Source organism: Eschrichtius robustus, chromosome 3 (assembly GCF_028021215.1).
Source record: "Eschrichtius robustus isolate mEscRob2 chromosome 3, mEscRob2.pri, whole genome shotgun sequence".
NCBI lineage: Eukaryota > Metazoa > Chordata > Mammalia > Artiodactyla > Eschrichtiidae > Eschrichtius > Eschrichtius robustus.
In genome coordinates, this window is record NC_090826.1 from 74817172 (window position 1) to 74837272 (window position 20101).

Genomic DNA, 20101 nt, shown 5'->3' on the forward strand with positions numbered 1-20101 from the left:
TTATGATACTGACTGACATCCATCAATAGTTTAGAATTCAGATACTGACCTTTATTAAGGCACTAAGAGGACACTGAAATCAAAACCACCTGCAAAGGCAAGATGTGTTATCATTTTAATCATAAACCTAACATGGTCATTCTGGGCAGTCTTTATCCTCCTCCAGTCTCCTCCGTTAATTTGGATGAAAACCTTAATACTTTGAATTAGAAGGATTTTGTAATACTTTTCCTCATTTAATTTTCGTTTTTATTATAGTGATCTCACGTCCAAACACTTCTTACTTGGTGACTGGCTGGGTTAATATGTGACCCCTTAAGCCAGACCCAGACAACCATGAAACGTTGTTCCCTGGTTCCCTGGTTCTCTGGTTCCCTGCAGTTCTTGTTTCAATATCCCGAAGCCACTTCAATATCCGGAAAAGGGAAAGAAAAAGAAAACCGATGCAAAGATACATGCTTACTGATGTCCAGGGTATGTGCTGGAGAAAAGTGGGATGAAGGTCAGTGCTGGAAACCCACATTTAAGGGTCTCAAGTGCTTCATGTGCAGAAGGAAGAATTAGGCTACACACCTTGTCATGATATGGTCCTAAGACAATCCAGCCGCAGAAGGTGTAACCCAGATAGATCATACCGGCACACGCGCAGAAGCGAAGAACTTTTGGCAGTGAGGCTTGCATTGTTAAAATGAGCACCTGAAAAAAATCAGCACAATGGCGGGGGGGGGGGGGGGAATTAAAAAGTAGCTACTAGAGCCCAAAGAAATGGACCTCAACCCCAGTGGTGCCACCCAATAGCCATATCCTTACATTATATGCTTGGAAGTAACCCAAGTATCTGATGACGCCAACCCAGACAAAGAGCGTAGATGTTCCAAGCAAAATGCTGCACAGATCGTAATTTGTGAGATTCTAGGGAATGAAAAAACAGACGTGAGTAAAATATTCTACTCCACTCAGCTTATGAACCTCACTTTAAACTGACTGGAGAAGAATGGACCGCCTGCCTCTCTACAGTGATTCTGAGAGTTTTTAAACTGAAGAAGGAAATAATAGAGAGCACAATTCCAAATGTGTTCCTCATTTCCTTTCAGTATTAAGATTGGTTGAATTCTTGCTCAAATAATATCCTGAAATAGAAATTGCATTTACCACTGACCTAGGCACTAAAGCACATAAACTAATGGTGCTTGTGAAATATCAATCAATACCTTTCAGCTACTTTTGAAAGAACGCTCCAACGTGATTCGCTAACAGTTCCTGCTCTCGAGGACTCTGAGGAGACGCACACACAAGCGTAAGTCTAATACAATACGCTGCGTGCAGTGAGAGAAACAGTGCCGGGCTTGTCATGGAGGGCTTCCCGAGGGCGTGACCCCAGAGCAGTGCTGGGCCTGGAGGACAGGCTAGGGGAGTCTTGCAAGCAAACGGAGAGAGGCTGAACAGGGCCCGGTGCTGAGAGCCCGCAAGACGGGCCAGAGGGGCAGCACTGAAGGGTCAGGGAGAGCGAGGGCGGGAGAGGAAGGCAGAGCTAGATCATGAGGCCCCTGGAGGCCACGCTGAAGAAAGGCCACTTCATCCCAAAGGGGGTCCCTGAGGCAGAAAGGATTGTCACAGCGAGAGAGACACTCCCAGAAAAATGACTCTGACAGCTGTGTGAATGGCTGCGAGGGGTATAAGCTGAAGGCGGGACAACAGTGAGGCAGCTGCAGCGATCTGGGTGAGAGAGGACGACGGCCTGAAGGGAGCCGAAGCAGTCAGGGTGGACCTCCCTCGAGGCCAGGAGGGAAGGCTGCTAAGATTTGCTAGCTGACGGCCGAGCACGGAGGAGAGGAGTCAAGACTTAGGAGACTACATCGACTAAGTTACACAAAGAGCCAGGCGCCTAGAGGCACTCAAATATTCCTGCCCTCGCGCCCGCCATCCATCAGAGCCCCCATCAATCATGGATGGGCACCTCGGCTCTTGACGTGATTGGTTCATGGGCCAGCTGCCGCTTTTGCAACTTAAGCAAGCAAACAAACAAAGCCCGCCCAAACAACCAGTCTTCTCAAACTTCAGTTCCTATTCTGAAGATGCTGTCAAGTTTCCTAGAGGCTATTCATAGGAGTATCACCTTCCACAGAACAGCTGCTTCCTCATTTTCCCTTCAGGAGAAACCAAGTCAGAGGAGGCTTCCATTTTATGGGCGTGAGAAAAGAGAAAACCTGAGAATCACCGCATATCTTACAGTATTTGAGACCATCCAGAAGAACAGAAAGATCAGAAGGTTTACAATGGGTTGCCGCTTACCTTGGCTTTAATTTCCATTTTTAATATGGATCCAATTATTGTCATTAGGTCGCTGATAATCACCAGGATATACCATCTGTTGATGAACTCCCACTGGTCGGCGTTACACACACATCGCTTGTACTTCTCCAGGAAGAAATCTAAGAATCTCTGCGGCAAACGTTTTTAAAAGCATTTCTTACAAACCACACTGCCCTCTGGAAGGAGAAAAGCGCAAAACAGCGCTCTCGCCTGTCCAAAGACACGGCCTTGCCTTTTCCAACGTGATGGATCCTCACTTGGAGGGTAGAGACTACAGCCCACACCTTCCTCCACCATCCACCCCGGCTAGAGGTGAGCATGCCAGTTAACTGAGTGACTCAAACACTCAGTGCTGTGCTCTCACTCCAACAGACTCTTGTTGAAATAGCTAACACAGAGCACATTCCAAACACTTTACATATTCTCAACGCATTCAACCAGACAACCCTACGAACTAGGCACCACGGACACTTCTTTCCAGAGGAGGCAACTGAGACATGGGGCGGCCAAGCCAGGACTTGGGTGCAGGCAGTCCGGCCCCCGAGCGTGTGCTCCCAATGTGCCACCCTCGCATCGGCAGAACCCAGACCCTGGCTTTGGATTCAGAATATCAAGGGGCTTGTGGGGTGGGGGAGGGTGGCTAAGAGAAGTGGATATTTACAAAACAAATCGACACAGGTCAAGCCCTGGAAAAATAGAATGTACACTGCTTCCTTCCTCTACATATGGTATTCTGACGACTTCCTATGTCCACTGACCCCAGTCTGTATTTACATACATGCCACACACCAGAATAAGATTTGTGGTGAGCTAGAGTATATATTCACAAGAGCCCTAAGGGTAAAAAGGTAAAATGAAACTCAGGGAAGAATTTTTAAACTAGTTTAAATAATAGAATAAAGTCTTTTATGCTTCATTATAACCCATTTACCATGCCTCCCTGTCAGAATGAACTTTGATTTGAAGACAAAAGATGAAACCCACACATGTTATTACTCTGTTCTTAAGATCACTCCTGAATTTAAAAGGGTCTCATTTATTCTAGAAGCATTCAAAGGCTTGATCATTCACCACTGTGTATCTGTGCTTATTAGCTCAGGTTTAAGCAGGATAATTGTCTGATTCCACCTGACATGCCGGGAGCTTTGACTCACTCTCTACACCCCAGGTTGATAATGCCTCGTAGGGGGACAGTCATTCAAAGGAATACAATTCAGTCAAGGGTCCCAGAAAGGGCAGGATGACCCAATGTCAAGGCCCCACTGTTTGGACAAACTGCAGGCGGAGGTCAGGAAGGGAGGGAGGAAATTCCAACACACACTTACCTTTCGTAACCTTAGACCAAGAACAATGGATCTTGTGCACAGAATAAGAGATGCCAAGCAAATCACAATGACAAATGCATCAAACACCAGGACATACTGAGTATTTTTCTGAACTGAGAAACGAAAACAGAATTCAAATGTCAAACACACCTTACTTGGGAATAATTTCCAAACAAGATGGCAGCTGGAAAATAAGATCAAATGATAAACGCTTCAACATCAGAAACAAATCACACTGCACTCATTCAGAGGTTCACAAACAATGTAATCATTCCCTGAGGTCGAGTTATACGTTTAAAAACATATAAATTCTTAACAGATGTACTAAAGTGTATTCATAAATATTTACTATAGAGTGGAATTCAGTAGAAGGTGGTCCATTTGGGCTCCATTCAAAAGAGGCAAAACTACTGACATACTCTGAGTTCTTCCACATAAAAACAAACATCAAGCTCTCCATTAATGGGGGAACACACGTTTTAAAGTCACACCACTCAGAATCCCCATTGCTGCTTCTCAACCTTACTCTGTACTTTCCCAGCAAAGAGTGACAGTTCAATACGCTTTTTCTGCATGTGGGAAAAATCACTCCTTAGAATGAAAGTAAGGAGAGCAGTAATCAGATTTTTACCTTGGAACACAGTTACACAGGGAAGGTACTGGAGGAAGATGAAACTGTAACCTTCGCTTCTCTCAGACTTCATGGTATAGTCCCAAATCCCAACCACGGCTCTCCCCTGCCCGGCCCCAGCTCACCTGCTGTGGTCTCATCACCTGCCGCCTGCTGCTTTCTCCCGGCCCCCACCTTCCCCACCCTGAGGCCACTCTCTTCCTCCTTCCCTGCTCCTACCAGGCGCTGGAGCTCTCTCCCTCCCTCTCGCCTCTCTCTCTTTCTTGCCTCAGGGACTTTGCACATGCCGATCCCTCTGCCTGGAACAGCACGCCCTCTCCATCACACATGGGGATTATTCAGCCTTGGGTTTCAGATTGAGTATCTTCCTCCCCAGAACAGAACAGGACAATTCCCTAAATTCCCATCCCCATCAGCCCTCCCCCCAATATCCTATCGTAGCCCTGTCCATAAGTATACACACCTATATCTCCATTTACTCCCCTCTGCTTGATGGTCACTGAACTTATAGTTGTGTCTTCAAAGACAGCACAGCAAGGAGCACAGAGACAGTGTGAAATGAAAAAGGACACGGTCTCCGGAGCCTGAGACCTGGGTCTGAATCTCCGCCCTGCACTCAGAAGCTGTGGAGCCTTGGGGAAGTTGCCTCAGTTTCCTCATCCAAAAAATGGGTAGAATGAAAAAAATACCTATATTATAGGGCTGTTGTGAGGGTTAAATAAGTTCACACATGAAAGCACTTGGAGCAGCCCCATGCACACAAGAACAGCAAACTCAGTGATTATTATATCATTCAATGTCCATCTCCTCCCCCGACATGATTGGCTCTGGGAGGCAGGGACCGGGTGTGTTTTATTCAGCATGACAGTGCCTGTGCTTATGTGTGTCCCCATAATGCTTCAGTACGCTTACAGATAAGTGCAGAGACCCCAGCAGAGCACAGGAAGACCACTGAATAATCTAAGTCAGAACTCGTGAAGGTCTGAGCGAAGTTAGAGGCAGAGAAGGCACACAAAGATAAGGCACAAAGTGGCAAAAGATGAAGAAGAGAGACTCGACCTGGTCTTTAATGGGACTTAGGGAGTAAGGAAGGACTGACCAAGAATGACTCCTTTTCTGTCTTGGGTCAACTGAGCTCAGTCTGGACATTCATGCCAAGAGCGGACAACTTGGTGGCAGCTGAAACCATGGGTGTGGACACAGCCACTCAGACAGACGACAGAGCGGAATGCAGACTAGGAAGGATGGGAAGGCGGGGGTGGCAATGTTTGGGAATTAGGAGAGGAGATGCACTCAGGAACCAGACAGAGGAAGGCCAGGGGAGAAGGAAGCAGCGCTGGGGACAGGCAACCTTCAGGAGAGTCTAAAGTCAGGGTGTTCCACAGCGACATCTCCGCAGAGAAGGCATTTAAGAGAAAGATGGGAGTGTGTCCACGGATTTAGAAATAACGGCGGCGTGAGCGACCATGGCATGGGTGTCTGAGGGCACCTCGTCCTAACCCTAAGTGGGTTAGGAGCATGGCCAGCGAGTAAATGTAATTCACTGAGCGAGTCATTTAGCCTTGCTAAGCTTCAGATGCCTCGGGTACCAAATGGGAGCACAGCTGTACCAGCTTCACGCGCTGTCAGGAAATCAGGTCAAACAATCCCTGTCGAGTGCTTGTCAGTGTCTCGTACGGAGCACTTACATCCACCTTTGGCCATTTTATCCTTCACAAGTTTAAGTTATCTGGAGATACCATCTAATGGGTACATAAGAAAACAACCTGACCAAAACCCAAGACCATTTTTTGGGGGAGGAGCCATGGAATGAGGCAGAGGGAAGAGGGGCAGTTCTTGGGAAGATGGGACCGAAATCTTAAAAAATGCAGGAACAGCCTCGAGTACCTTCCTTTCTGATCTATAACTAGAACGAAATTTCTAAGATTACTTGAATTGGGCCTTATTTACAGATGAGAAAACTGAGGCCCAGAACTAGGAAGACAAACCATCCCTCCTAACAGAGAAATCAGTATTGTATTGTTTCAGTTTGATTTATTGAGAAGACTAGTTTGATGTGGCTACAAAAAGTATCTTATAAACATCATAACTGCTTTCTTCTTCTACTGAAATTATGCTATTCTCACAGGAACAGTTCCTAAACCTGGGTTTGTATAACACTAGTCCAGAGAGATGCCTCTGGAGATGTGGTTAAGAAAATCCTACCCCACTCAGTCCTTCCGGGGGCCTGAGAAGTCCCACACACACCACCACTGCCGCCTGTGTGACCCTAACCAGGGCTTCCCACACTTACTAAACCCCATTTCCCTGGGACATACGTTTACATCACCCATCAATGGGGAGTCCTGTCCATCAGTACCTACCTCCTCCAGCTCCCATGCCCAAATGGCTACATTTATAAAATCAAGTTAATGTGAAGATTAGTGGCACACTGGGCATGGGTATTAGAAGTCAGAAAAGGCAACTTCAAGTTTGTATGTAAAAATGCGCATTCCCTTATATTTCACCTTGAGATAACATAGGTAATGACAAGAAGGAGAGAGAAGCTTCAAGGTAAGCACATGGATGTGAATGAACCTCAGAATGTTTTGCAAATTGCACAAGGATCCCACCAGATGTCACCCTTGCCTTTGTTCTACTCCCCCAGAGCCAGGGCAATCAATCCACCAGACAGCTTCCTATACAAGAAAAAAAAAAAAAAAATCCATTTCCTAAGCTGGTTTCCAAACTTCAGCTTTGTAAGACTTGTCACATCATCTTAAATTTGTGCTCTCCTAGTGATGGCGCAGCCCTGGGAGAAGCATATATAAATGTCAGTGCTTCTAGCTGTGAGATTGTGTTTCTCCTTACTGGCCACAGGAGGGAGCCAGAGCGCCTCTCTTCTGAGCAAAGGCGAGGACAGCTCCCCAATATTATAAGGACGCCCGTGGAGAGGAAGGAAACCTTGTCCTGGCAAACGTGTTTGACTGACTAACTTATTTGGTCAAATGACTATACCAAACCACATTTCCTATATGACAAGGGTTAGCTTTTATCACATAAAATGGCTGCAGCCTACACTCGGACTTGGAAGACACGTGTCTGACCTGCGTGTTTCTGCTGGGGAGATTGTGTCTGCTGAGGAAGAGTACCCACTTTTTAACAGAAACTAAAACTGTGTACTCTGATGAGAGGCTGGAGTCAGCTAATGGGACTAAAAAGCGAAAACTTCAAAATCATCAGGACATATTATGCAACCGAAAAGCAACAGGCCACAAACTGAGTCTAATTTAAAACTAATATAAAATAGTTAGGAACCACAGGTATTTTACATTTTATTTTGTTCTGATAATCTGGTCAAAGGCAGGTTCAGTTAAACAAAACTTGTAAATGAAAAAATACTGATCACCCATCATTAACATCATCCCAACCCCCACCCACCCCACCCCCCAGTGAGAATGGGGTCTGAGTAGCCCACTTTTGGCTGTGGATCAGGAGGTATTTCCTGAGTAATGACTGAGTAAATGACCCAGGTTTGTCCAGGCTGCTCTCTAGGCTCTGAAGGCCTTGATCCCACTCCACTGTCACAGGCTCAGATCAAATCATACCTTCTCCAAGAAGCATTGCTGGACTCTATGTCTCACTCTGTCCCCATCAAAAGGAACCTTTGCTTTCTTGATCCTCATATCTTCTGTGCCTCCACCACTTACTCCTAGTCAGGACACGCTAGAGATTTTATAAGCATGCCAGTGCCCCTCACGAAGGCGTTTTCTTTCTTTTCCAGAGCGCCTACAATTACTGTGTGTCAACTGTTGTTCTCAGTGCTCTGCTTTACATACTCATTTAATACTCAACATCCCGGAAGGTAAGTACTATTATTACCTCCATTTTGCGGAGAAGGACCCTGAGACACAGAGAGGTCAAGCAATGTGTCCAAGATCACAGGCACAGGAAACAGAACCAAAACTCGAACCCAGCTAGTCTGGCTCCAGAAACTGCTCTTAACTGCTGGGCCACATGACCTCTCCTACAAGGTCTGTAATCAACATTTGCTGAATTGAACAAAAATGCAAAGCTTCGGGGTATGCTTAACAGAAGCGAATGCTCAAAGTGTGGTTTTTTGGAGCCCTTTATTCTTATCATCATCCAAACAAACCATTTATATACCCCAAATCCCAAAATGAAGTGATAAAAATCTTCCATAATCCACAATGGGCAAGCATATAACATACTTACTAGATCCGGAGATGTTCAAGTCCTTACATTCCTCGATGTTAGCGTCACTGTCAAAGTAGATTTTGATTTTGCCACTGTGAGCTTTATTGTCAAAGATAATCTGGAGACACAAATTGATGACGAGGTTATGGCCCAGCAGAAAGTATGACTGGTTAGATCAATTCTGCTTAAAATATCAATGGCATCCAGATAGCGTGCTGATCCAAAGAGAGTTAGACTGATGAAAATGTCCTCATCACATGATTCCTTCACAACTTCCTATTATTAATGAAAAACTGTGGTCCAAAGGGGGAATACATGAAATTCTACTAAAAGCACATTCTGATTCAGAGAAATTCTAAAGCAAAACAGCCAACCTGTCCAAAGAACAAAAATGAGAATTCACCACCAATTTTTGACGAGAGAACACAAAGACCTCATTTATTACACTGAATGGAATTTACAAGCATTTGCCTTAATTTTTAGTCCTTTGGGTATGAAACTCTAGATTTTTACTAGGCTAGAAATTATTTTTCTATTTGCTTCAAACGCTATATATATGTTCTCAGAAGTGCTACATGTGCTTTCAGAAGTGCTACATGTGCTTTCAGAAGTGGCAAAGATTGCTCCAGGGTTATGGGTTGAATTTAAGATTTCCAAATGCCCTCAATCTTCCACATTATGTTTCAAGCATTTAAAGTTTATAAGTGAAATATGCAGAGTATTTTAGGGGCTTTCCTGGGGGAAAATGAGGCCTTGAATGCCAGGGCTAGTGGAAGTTTGGTCCTAGCTCATAGGTATAGAAATGAGGTCTGTATAGCTTAATTCTCGAATCTCTGGTTTGGTCATAACGATATTCTTAGATTACACTGAGAATGTGTAATGTGCACGTGGCTTATGCTCAAAGATGTTCAGGCACCTGTGGGTTTAATCATAGATCACATATACGTTCAGCTCTCCAAGCTCTTTGCCTTGCCTTGGATTTCATAATGCGTTTTGTAATGTGTGGGTCACCCCAGGGAGATTAATCATGCTACTCTCTGGAGGAGACATTCTTCCTTACTACATGTCACAATTTATAATTACTTTAATTTTTTTGTTGACTTGTTTTTCTATCTCTTCCACTAGGCTGTAAGCTTCCTGAGGGCCATGGTACCTCTAGAGCATGGCAACTTGCCTGCTGCCTCGTAGGGACTCATTGAGCATTTAGCGATTGTTGTTGAATGAAGCATGCTTCTGAATTGCTAAAACAGCAGCTACGTATAACGTCCAATTGAGCATTCAGCTCTGCCCATCAAGAAACATGAAAGAAGGAAGGGAGGGAGAGAGGAAGGGAGTAATGGAGGGAGGGAGGGACAAAGGAAGGAAGGAAGGAAAGAAGGAAGGAAGGAAGGGAGGAAGGAAGTCCATGGCACATGCCTGCCCCTCCCAAAATAAAAGCTGCAGCAACTGATCCTTTGCAGATTGGCCTTCAGACCAAGGGGGCACTTTCTGCCTTGAGGTCTGAAAACATTTGCTACAACATTTGCAAAGACCTTCCTTCGAAGGTAGGAAAAACATCATAGGCACTTAAAACACAGGTCATAAGCTATTTTTAAAAATGTATTACGAGAGTAGGAAGTCAAAGTCCACTTTGAAAACTCTTTTCAACTCAAAAATCTAGTTTTAAAAAGTTGGAATGGGCTTGTATCATTTTTAGAAGTCATGGCCTCTAGACCAACGATGCTATAAAGTGGCATTAAAACTGTTTTAAACACAACTGCATCAAACACATCTATAGGCAGATGTGCTTTGCACTCTGCACCTACAAAAGGAGTAGAGAAAAATGATTAAATGGCTTAGTAAAATAGACACTTGCCGTATTCTGAAAGATGTAACAGTCTGGTAGCTCTCGGGAATGAATCGTCTGCAGGTCAATGCCTTTGAGATGAAAGGAGATTTCAACTTGCAAGAGGCTGAATAAAAAATATTACAAGGTATAAATTGCCACAGTCTTTCTACCCTACTCTCCTTTCCCCATCTACGTCTCCTGCGCAATGAGACTTTAAAGCATATTTACCGATAAAATTCCAGTCTGAAGAATGATGAGTTCTTCCAGTCCTGAGGGTTCTTGGAGAGGGTCTGCAGGTCTAGGTGAATGCAGTCTAGGGCCATGAAAAAACCACAGTGACTGTCAGGCAAGAATCAGATGCCAAAACCAGTGGGCCGAAGTGTGATGAGAGCAGGAGACTCAACAAGTTCCAAAGGATCTCTCCACAGAATACTTATTAATCACAACAGGGAGACCAGTAACTTTACAGTGGGGAACCTGGCAGAGCCCATCCTAGCCACGTGATCAAAGTTAACATCACCAGGATTGAGATAAAGAGACATCATGTGCCTCCTGAAATAACGTACCATTTGGGTGGTATTTCTGCCCCAAATGCGTAACCTCAATCTAGGCACAAAGAAACAGGAAAACTAGGGGCTTCCCTGGTGGCGTGGGGGTTAAGAATCCGCCTGCCAATGTAGGCGACGCGGGTTCGACCCCTGGTCTGGGAAGATCCCACATGCCATGGAGCAACTAAGACCGTGCGCCATAACTACGGAAACCCACGTGCCTAGAGCCCGTGCTCCGCAGCAAAGAGAAGCCACGGCAATGAGAAGCCCACGCGCCACAACAAAGAGTAGCCCCTGCTTGCCGCAACTAGAGAAAGCCCACGTGCAGCAACAAAGACCCAGCACAGCCAAAAATAAATTAATTAATTAAAAAAAAAAAAAAAAAGAAAAACAGGAAAACTCAAGGGAGGGACATTCTACTCTTTAAAAATGTCAAGATCATTAAAAAAAAAAAAAAAAAAAAAAAAAAAAAGCCAAGAACTCAATTTTTCTCCAGATTATAGGAGACTAAAGATACATGACAACTAAATGCAATATGTGATCTTGGACCAGGGAGGTTAGGCATGGCTTTTGCGATAGATAATGTTAGGGCAATTGATGAAATATGAATAGGGTTTGTAGATTACAGTATCACATCCATGTTAACTCATGCTTTTGAGCACTGTTCGGTGGTTATAAGGAGCATGCTCTTGTTTGGGGAGATGCACACAAGTATTTAGAGGTAGGGGCATTGTGTCTGCACCTTAGTCTCGTATATTTCAGGAGAAATTTTTTTTATGTAGAAAGAATGATAAAGCAAATGTGGTAAAATGTTTGCATTTGGGAAAGTTAGATGGAAGGTATACAAGGACATCTTTGTGCTATTTGGCAACTTTTCTGTTTAGTCCGATACTTTTCCAAAAAAAAAAAAAAAATTAAGAGAAAGAAAGGAACTTAGACTGTATTCAAATAAAAATAAATTATGAGCTGTAAACTGTAAAAGAATGATTCCAAGAGCCGCACATAAAAATTAGTCTCATTATTATGTAGCCTAACACCTTGGCAGGAAACAGAGGAGGTCTGGAGACAATGAACACCTTTCATGGTCAACGCCCTTCAAGGTCACTCAGCCCTGATGCCAGAACTGGTGTGAACCAGTCTGGCTGACTCTCACCTGGGCTGCTGCTGCCCCCTTTGTGCTGCCTCAAAAATGGAAAAGTTAGGGCCTCCTGCAGTGCCCGACACTCAGTAGGTGCTTGAGAACCCGGGTAGGCCCTATGACTTGTTCTCTGAGAATCTTCTCTCACAGTTTGACTCTTTATTTGCTTATCTATCTCCTCAACTAGAAGATAAGGTCCTTGAGAGCAAGGGCACAACTGCTGTGGCTGTTGAACACCCATTGCCTAGTATATAGGACACTCAAAATACGGAGGACACACTTACACTTTATGACAATCAGGCATCCTGGGCCAAAAACAAGGACACGGAGCTGAATGGACAACTCAACAGCCACAATATTTAAGAAAGGCAGGTGTCAGAGGGGGTGCCTCTCTGTGTTTGGCAAATGGACCATTAGTATCAAGAAACAATTCAATGTTGGTTTTCCTGACTGGGCCTTGATTGATACAGTGAGGGCAGTTGATCAAAAGAAACTTTTTTTATAGGAAACTAAAGACAGGATGATAAAGATAGCAAAAACATACAGGGACTTACTCTCTGCCAGGCACTGTGCTCGGGGCTTTATAGGTTCTCTCATTTAATGCATCATCCTGTTTAACCCCCGAAGCAACCTTGTGAGAGATACACTATTGTTGCCATTTTACAGATGGACAAACCAAGGCACAGAGAGGCCAAGAAACTTCCTCAAAGTCACACAGCTAGCTGGTGGCCAACCAGAATTTAAATCCACATGTGCTCAGCTCCAGAGCCTGAGCTCTTCACCAGTACACTGATGAGGCTGGCCTCTGAGCACCTATTTCGGAAACTCAAAAGGCCCAGGCTCCCTACCTGACTCATTCACTTATTCAGTAAATATTTACTGAAAGCTTTCAGGGGCCAGGCATTGTGCCAGGCACTGAACGTAGAGCAATGAACGAGACAGACGAGGTCTGTATGGAGCTCACACTGTAGTGGGGGAGATAAACCAAGAGTGAAAAAATATACATAAGACAATTTCACAGTGTGCACAGTACTGCCAAGACACAGTGAAGTGATGGAGGTTAAGTGGGTGGGGAGGCCCTACCTGAGGAGAACTATTGGGAAGGGCTCTGAGGCGCTGGGGCTGTTTAAACCGACACCTGAGGGAGGAAGTAGACCCAGCTGAGCACAAATCCAGGGGGAGCACTCCGGGCAGGACAAAAGTGAGCACTAAGTCCCAGGCAAGAAAGAGCCTGACTTGTTCAACAAACAGCAAGGAGGCAGGACCAGGGAAGCGGGGGCTTGGAGAGGCAGGCGGGTGGCCGGTCCTACAGCGACTTGCGGGTTTTATTCTAAAAAGATGGGAAGCCACTAGCGGTTTTTAGGCCAGGGAATGAGATGTCCCAACTTAGCCAATTTTTTAAAAAATATCATTCTGGTTGCTGAGGGGCAGGGCAGGGGGTGGAGACCAGTCCAAGCAAGAGTGGCAGCGGCTTGGACTACAGAGGTGGCAATGGAAATGGAGAAACCAACACATTTGAGTTTGGGGCTTGAGCAACTGGGAATATGATGGCATGATGTGAAAATGTTGGTTTCGTTTTCTGAGATGGGCAAGAGTAGAAAGAAACAGGTTGAGCCAGGGGTGGGGGGTGGAGGAGGCTTGAAATGTTCTGTTTTGGGCACAGCAGGTTTGAAGTCCCTATTAGAGTCACAGCGGGGGTTGTCACGTGGCCTGTCAAGCAGCCGGCTGAATGGAGGAGGAGTCTGGAACTCAGGGAGGAACTGAGCTCAGAGAGGTGAATTTGGGTGCAGAGAGAGGGAGGCGACTTCGCAGAGCTGAAAGGGGTGGGCCCTGGTGCTGCGGGAGGCCTTTGGTCGTGGCCTCACCTCTGCAGCCCCGGGCTGACGGGAAGCCTGCTGGAGGTGCTGTGTGCGGAGGCTTGCAGATGTGTGGCCGTGTGAGCGTGTGTTCTGCCCTGGCCCGTTTCTCCAGGAGGTATCAGCAGCTGGGGCACCGGGGCTCGGCCACGGAGGACCCTGGTGACGGCCGGCAGGATCCAGGTGAGAAAGAAGGGAGAGGCAAGCACCCGAACCGCTTTTGTAAGGGAGTGATACTGATGGACAGGGGTGTCCAAGCTGGTACAGGGGGCACTGAAGGCCGATGGTGATGGACAGTATAAAATGTGTGAAGTTGGTAAAAGAGAGGTCTGTGTGAAGTCAAAGACCTTCAGCTGCAGAGTACTGAGCCGGCGCTTCCCAAGCTTAATATGCGTATATGTCATTCAGGGATCTCGTTAAGATGCAAATATGGATTCTGCAGGTCTAGGGGGGCCTGGAGATTCTGCATGTCTCACAAGCTCCTGGGTGATGCCCATGGTACCGGGTTTAGAGTAGCAAAGACCCACGGTCACTAAATCACTGCATGACCTTGGCCTAGTCACCAAGCTTGACTGAACATCAGTTTCCTCAACTGTAAAGAGAAGGCCAAACTGAGGCTATTTAAGGCCCTTCTACCTTTAACATTCTTATTCTAAAGTAAAGGAAAAGGAAAAAATAATAGTTAAATTAAACTTATCTGGGTAAATGACTGTATTCTGAAAGAAGGAGGAATGTGTTAAAAATCTGTGTGCCAGATACTGTCCGAGGTCTTTTTCTCCTGTATTTCATTCATTCTAAGACATTAATTCACTTCGCTGTACAGTATACACTAACACAATATGGTAAAGCAACTATACGCCAATAAAAATTTTTTAAAAAATGAAAAAAGACATTAATTTTTTTCACTTTCAAATGTTTACAGAACAGATGAGTTTTTTAAAAATTGATGACAGATTCAGAGAAATATGATAGCACATGTTAGTTAATGTTACACTATCTGTAAAACTTGCCTTATAAAAGTCTATTTGATTATTCATATTCTGTAATTGTAATAGGAGAACTACACTTCAGCTGCATACACATTCAGAGCTCTCTGGAGTCTGCCATACCTCATGCTCCAGTCATTGCTAACGAGGCCACCAAGCACCTGGTGGCAGCAAAACCTAAGAACTGAGATTTTTTTTTTTAAAGAATGGCAAAGGCCCTGAGTAAAACATCAAACCTCAAGCAGAACAAACTGATACTGGAGTAGCAGCCTCAACACTCAAATGAATCTCATTTACAAGGCAGAACACTCCAGCAAACGAAATAACAACCCTCTCAGAGACGAAGGGAGGGTGGATTCAACATGTTCTTAAAATGACAGGTAAAATGATGAAATGGTCATAATGCTTCATGCTAAGAATACGTGGAAAGGAGAAGATAAGAAATTCAAAATCTGCATTATAGAAAGTAAAACGCTGTATTAGAATGATATCCATCTAGATGTTGTAAAAAAAAATTTTTTTTAACAGGATTCGTTACAGTACCCCCAGTGAAGCTGAACTGTAAAGCTATAGGTCTAGAGGCAGGGACAGAGGGATATGCCCTCAGCATGAATTAGGGGAAACCCTTAGCTTGAACTGGACAATCAGTCATGCAGCTAAACATAAACCCACCAGGAAAGCAGCACATAGGCAGATCTCTGCACTGAGCACACTGAAGGATGCTTCTCTTAATCATAAAGATACTGAAAAATTCATAAATAGGTAAACTAGAACAGCTTCTGCTAATTCACCTATTTAAACTATAATGCCACACCAATGAAGTCAAACTCAATCCCTATTTATACCGTCTGCAGGCGTCCTCCAATGTGTCCAAGACAAGAAAGTCTAAAATCCAGTATCAAGCATTTTTAAGATTATTTTTTACACCTTTTGAATAGATACATCAAAAAGTTCTCTTTGATAAGTTATATTTAATTTAATAAGTCAAAAAATATAATTAGCTTGCTTCAACAGTCTCTCTTAAAATAAAGTCAAATTAATAGTCAACTTCTCTCCATTTGGTTAAAAATATTCCATATGATGGAAAGGAAATGACCAAGGACACCACTGTCCAATGGTCAGGGAATAAATCCTGCTTTCTGCTCTGTCTCGCCTAGCCACTGATAACTGACTTTGGCCACATTTATTTCATCAATTTTCCAAGAAAAAGCAGTTGAGGGAAACAAGAAATGAATCACTGGAAAATAGTCGTATGATTCATCCAATTAAGGCTCACATTTGTAAGAGGACAAGTGGCCATGGCTCATTTGGAGCAGAGGGTCACTGCACAAGCTTTCAGCTCCACCTCCCCAGTTACAGGAACTGCCCACGGCGGGGAGCACAGCTGACAGCTCAGGAGAAAGATGCAGGGTGAAACTGGATCAGCCCCTGCAGACCGACTACCACACACATCTCAGGATAGCACAGCCTGCAGGGCAATAAGATAAGGGACATTTCAAGGCTGCTGGCCACAGAACCAAGCTACTGATGGGTCTCTGGAAGCAACCTGGGGACCCTGACAGTGCTGGCTTATGGGCTGTTTCTTTTAGAGTCAAGAGGGTAGGACACATTTACTCATGAAAGGATTCTAAACAGGTAGCCTGTGGAAAAAGAATTAGAACCTTTGTTTGACAGGGGTGTTCTTCTATTGTATTACCAAGGCACCTTAAAATCGGGTTATAGGAAATATGGTCAAATGAACTCTGGAGCTCTCTTTTTAATAAAACCACTCCAAATTTACACTGCTACTAGGACCCCGATTTCTGACCTGTTAGCTACTTGAGGAGCCATGACTGGTTAATCTCTGCAACCCCAGTTCATAAAACAGGGAGTGCTTTAGGTGTGATAACTGTACACCAAGGTTTGTTGAATGAAAGACAAAACCTTCAGAGCCTCAAGTCAAATACTTTGCATTTATATATGGTATGCTTTTAAATTCTTAACAGAATGTCACAAAACAATTCTACTTGATTAGATGTTAACTTTTTGCCAAACAATCTCCAAACAGAGAAAATGAGTTATTAATCACAATTCACCTTTGAAGAGCATGAATATATTTAACAAATGATAAAAGCAAGAGTACCAAGCATTTTAGCTCACATTGTTTCATTTAACAAATACAGACTCATTTTTTTTCAAAAAGCCTAATCACCCCCTCACGGAGGGAAAAAATTAAACAAACAGGAAACACCTGTGCATTTACCCACAAAACCAACAGTCTTGAGTTGCACCAAAGAGATCCACAAATGTTCCTGGTCCTGTCACAGCAGACCCATAGTTTCCTGAGCCAAAGCCCTTTGCAGGCAAATGTTAAAGCCTCAGACAGGTCAGCCGTCACAAAAGCAAAGTTGTTTCATTTGGGCTGCCAGCGCACGAGGGTGTTTTTTGCTCTTACCCCAGAAGATGATAAAGACATGTAATGAAATTATCACTGTATTACCTATTTCAATGTCGCTGTCAATATTTAGCGTCTCATTAGAAGGAAACATGGTCCCTTTCTTGTAATGTTGCTTACAGACTTTTAATCCAATTCTGTTGTCTTCATTTTCTCCATAACCAAGGGTCCCCAGAGATAAATTCCTTAGCCGATGAAACTATTAAAAATAGTTAAATAAAGACACTTATGAGCTTAACAAGTTTCATCAGAAGTTACAGCACATGGAATATACTTTTAGCTATTTTTTATTGTTTGTCTCATATATCTCAATAGAACTCCCCAATGTAAAACACCACAAGGTAATTTTCTTGGGTTGAGTAGAAACACGCGTCGTCACAGAACTGGAAACTAAAGTGCAGCCAGAGGCTCCCACCTACTCAGAGCCAAAGTCAAGGTCCTGCCTATCTCTCTGAACTCCCAGCCCACTACTGGCCACTGGCTCCTCCCCCCCACCTCCAAAGCCACACAGACCTCCAGGCAGTTCTGGAGCTCTCTAGGCACACTCCTGCCTGGGGCCTTTGCTGTTCCCTCTGCCTAGAAGCCCAGGTATCTATCTGCAAGGTTCACTTCTTCAGACCTTGACTCAAATATTACCGCCTCCATGAGGCCTTTCCTTACCACCCAAAGAAAACTGCAAATATCCATCTCCAGTGCACAGGCACCACCAGGCAGTCCAGGCTCCTCCCCTGCTTTATTCCAGTTATCATTTTCAACATACCTCTGAGGACCCAAGCCATCCACACCCACCGCTTACATTAACACAGCTTTACCATCTGCCTATCTGTACTACCAGGGCTTTACTGGCCCCTATCTTCATTAATATGAATTTATTATTCCAGGACACTTTTGCCCAGGAACACAAAAATTGCAAATAACTGCATTGTTTACTTCAGGAACATCCCCAAACCTCATTTAAATAGATGATCATTTTGAAGATGTAGTCTAATAACTCCCAGGACTCTCTGAACATACCCCACCAAAACCCGCATCTTGTTATGCCCACCAATCCTAAACTATCATATGATCTTTACTCAATTCTTATCCAGCTCCCCCCACATTGAAAGACCTGCCTTAAACCAGACTTCAAAATCTATACCCGGACTTTGCACTCTACAACCTATGGAGAATGGTCAAGGGACCACCTCTGCCACCACTGTTAGCAGTGAGCTCAGTCTTGCTTCTCAACATGCGTTTTTTTGTTTGTTTGTTTGTTTTGGTGGTGTTTTCAAGGAGTCAGCATTCTGTACTATATTTTTCACTTCTTTTCATTTGTCTGGCTCTCCCCTCTAGAATTAAGCTCTATAAGGACAGGGGTTTTGTCTGTTTGATTCATGCTATATCCCCAATGTCTAGAACAGTACCTGGTACATACTAGGTACCCAAATATTTACTGAATGAGTAAACGAATGAATGAATGAATAAGAAAGAATAAGAATTTCTCTCCTTTAAATATTTTCTCCAGGCCTACCAATCTGGTTTATCAATACTACCTAGACACAAATATTATCATATCCTACTCCATATTCTTAAGGTTCAGCTAGGCTTATTAATGCTAAGACATCAAAATTGAGACGCTAGAATCTTAGATTTGGCCTCTCATTCATCAAACCTTCTGAGATTATAAGCCTAGTTTTAGCTATCTGGCTATTTGATCTGTGGTAATCTCCCAATAGTAGTGGGTGGGAAGGGATAAATACAAACATAAATCTTAAAGAAAAACTTAAAATAGGCATAATCTATTGTGTGGAAATGTAGCCACAGAAAGCAATAAACTTTTTTGGAAGACTATGCAAAACTTAAATCAGAATATGTTAATATATGTATAATTTTTTTCTTTGCTAAGACAACAAGGTCAAGGATCAACATATTCTCAAAGTATAGGTAAATCACAGCAAAATACTTGCCTGACTAATAGCAAAATAGATGCTCTCATAGGTGTCCTCTTGAGTATATATACTGCAACTGTATTCATCTTCATCTACACCAGAATATCCTTTCAAAAACAAGTGCTTAAAAGCAACAGTGTTTTCTTCTTTGAAAGCAACCACCAGCTGGTTACTTAAACCAAAACGAACAAGCTAGGAAAGAAAATCAAACAGAAGTATATGAATTTTACCATTTACCAGGGGAGGCAAATGCCTTCTTATTATCCTGAATCCTCACCTATAAACATCAGCCAGAAAAATCTCACTGCTTTGGTTTTTACTAATCATATCAATGTCAAAATACAGGAATTCTTTCCCCCCCAGAAATAACCTCATCAAGCTAAATCAGCAATTCAAAATAGCCTAAAATTAGAAGAAATGACCACTCCCAATGACTAACAACCTTACTGGCCTTTAATGATGGAGAAGGAGACGAGGGAGGAGGAATCCAAATCAGTTAAGTCTGAATCCATTTTTCTTTTTCTTTTTTTATAGTTTTGCTATTTTTCTCTTTTCAAAAAATTTTTTATTGAAATATAGTTGATTTACAACGTTGCGATAGCTTCAGATGTATAGCAAAGTGATTCAATTATATATATATATATATTCTTTTTTATATTCTCTTCCATTACGGGTTATTACAAGATATTGAGTACAGTTCCCTGTGCTGTACAGTAGGTCCTGGTTGGTTATCTAATATGAATCTATTTTTCTTATACTTGCATTTCAAATTTATTGTTTTCAAAACTGATGGACATTTGAGCCTTGAACAATGCAGGGGTTAATCCAAGTATAATTTATAGTCCGCCCTGCGAATTCGAGGATTCAACCAACCATGGATCGTGGATCATGTAGCACTGTAGTATTTACTACTGAAA

General features: G+C 43.5%; 1 protein-coding gene across 5 annotated transcripts in view; it reads right to left on the reverse strand.

The window, feature by feature from the left end:
• The window catches only part of MCOLN2 (mucolipin TRP cation channel 2), a 62614-nt gene that overhangs the window by 20724 nt on the left and 21789 nt on the right, over positions 1-20101 (reverse strand). For all 5 annotated transcript variants that reach the window (XM_068540216.1, XM_068540218.1, XM_068540215.1 and 2 more), the window contains exons 3-11: positions 19203-19376; positions 17302-17455; positions 10523-10607; positions 10322-10418; positions 8485-8584; positions 3639-3751; positions 2293-2442; positions 811-912; positions 574-696 (exon numbers count right to left, since the gene is read on the reverse strand). In XM_068540216.1, coding sequence (XP_068396317.1) covers positions 574-696; positions 811-912; positions 2293-2442; positions 3639-3751; positions 8485-8584; positions 10322-10418; positions 10523-10607; positions 17302-17455; positions 19203-19376 — 1098 coding nt within the window. The remainder of the gene's footprint in view (positions 1-573; positions 697-810; positions 913-2292; positions 2443-3638; positions 3752-8484; positions 8585-10321; positions 10419-10522; positions 10608-17301; positions 17456-19202; positions 19377-20101) is intronic.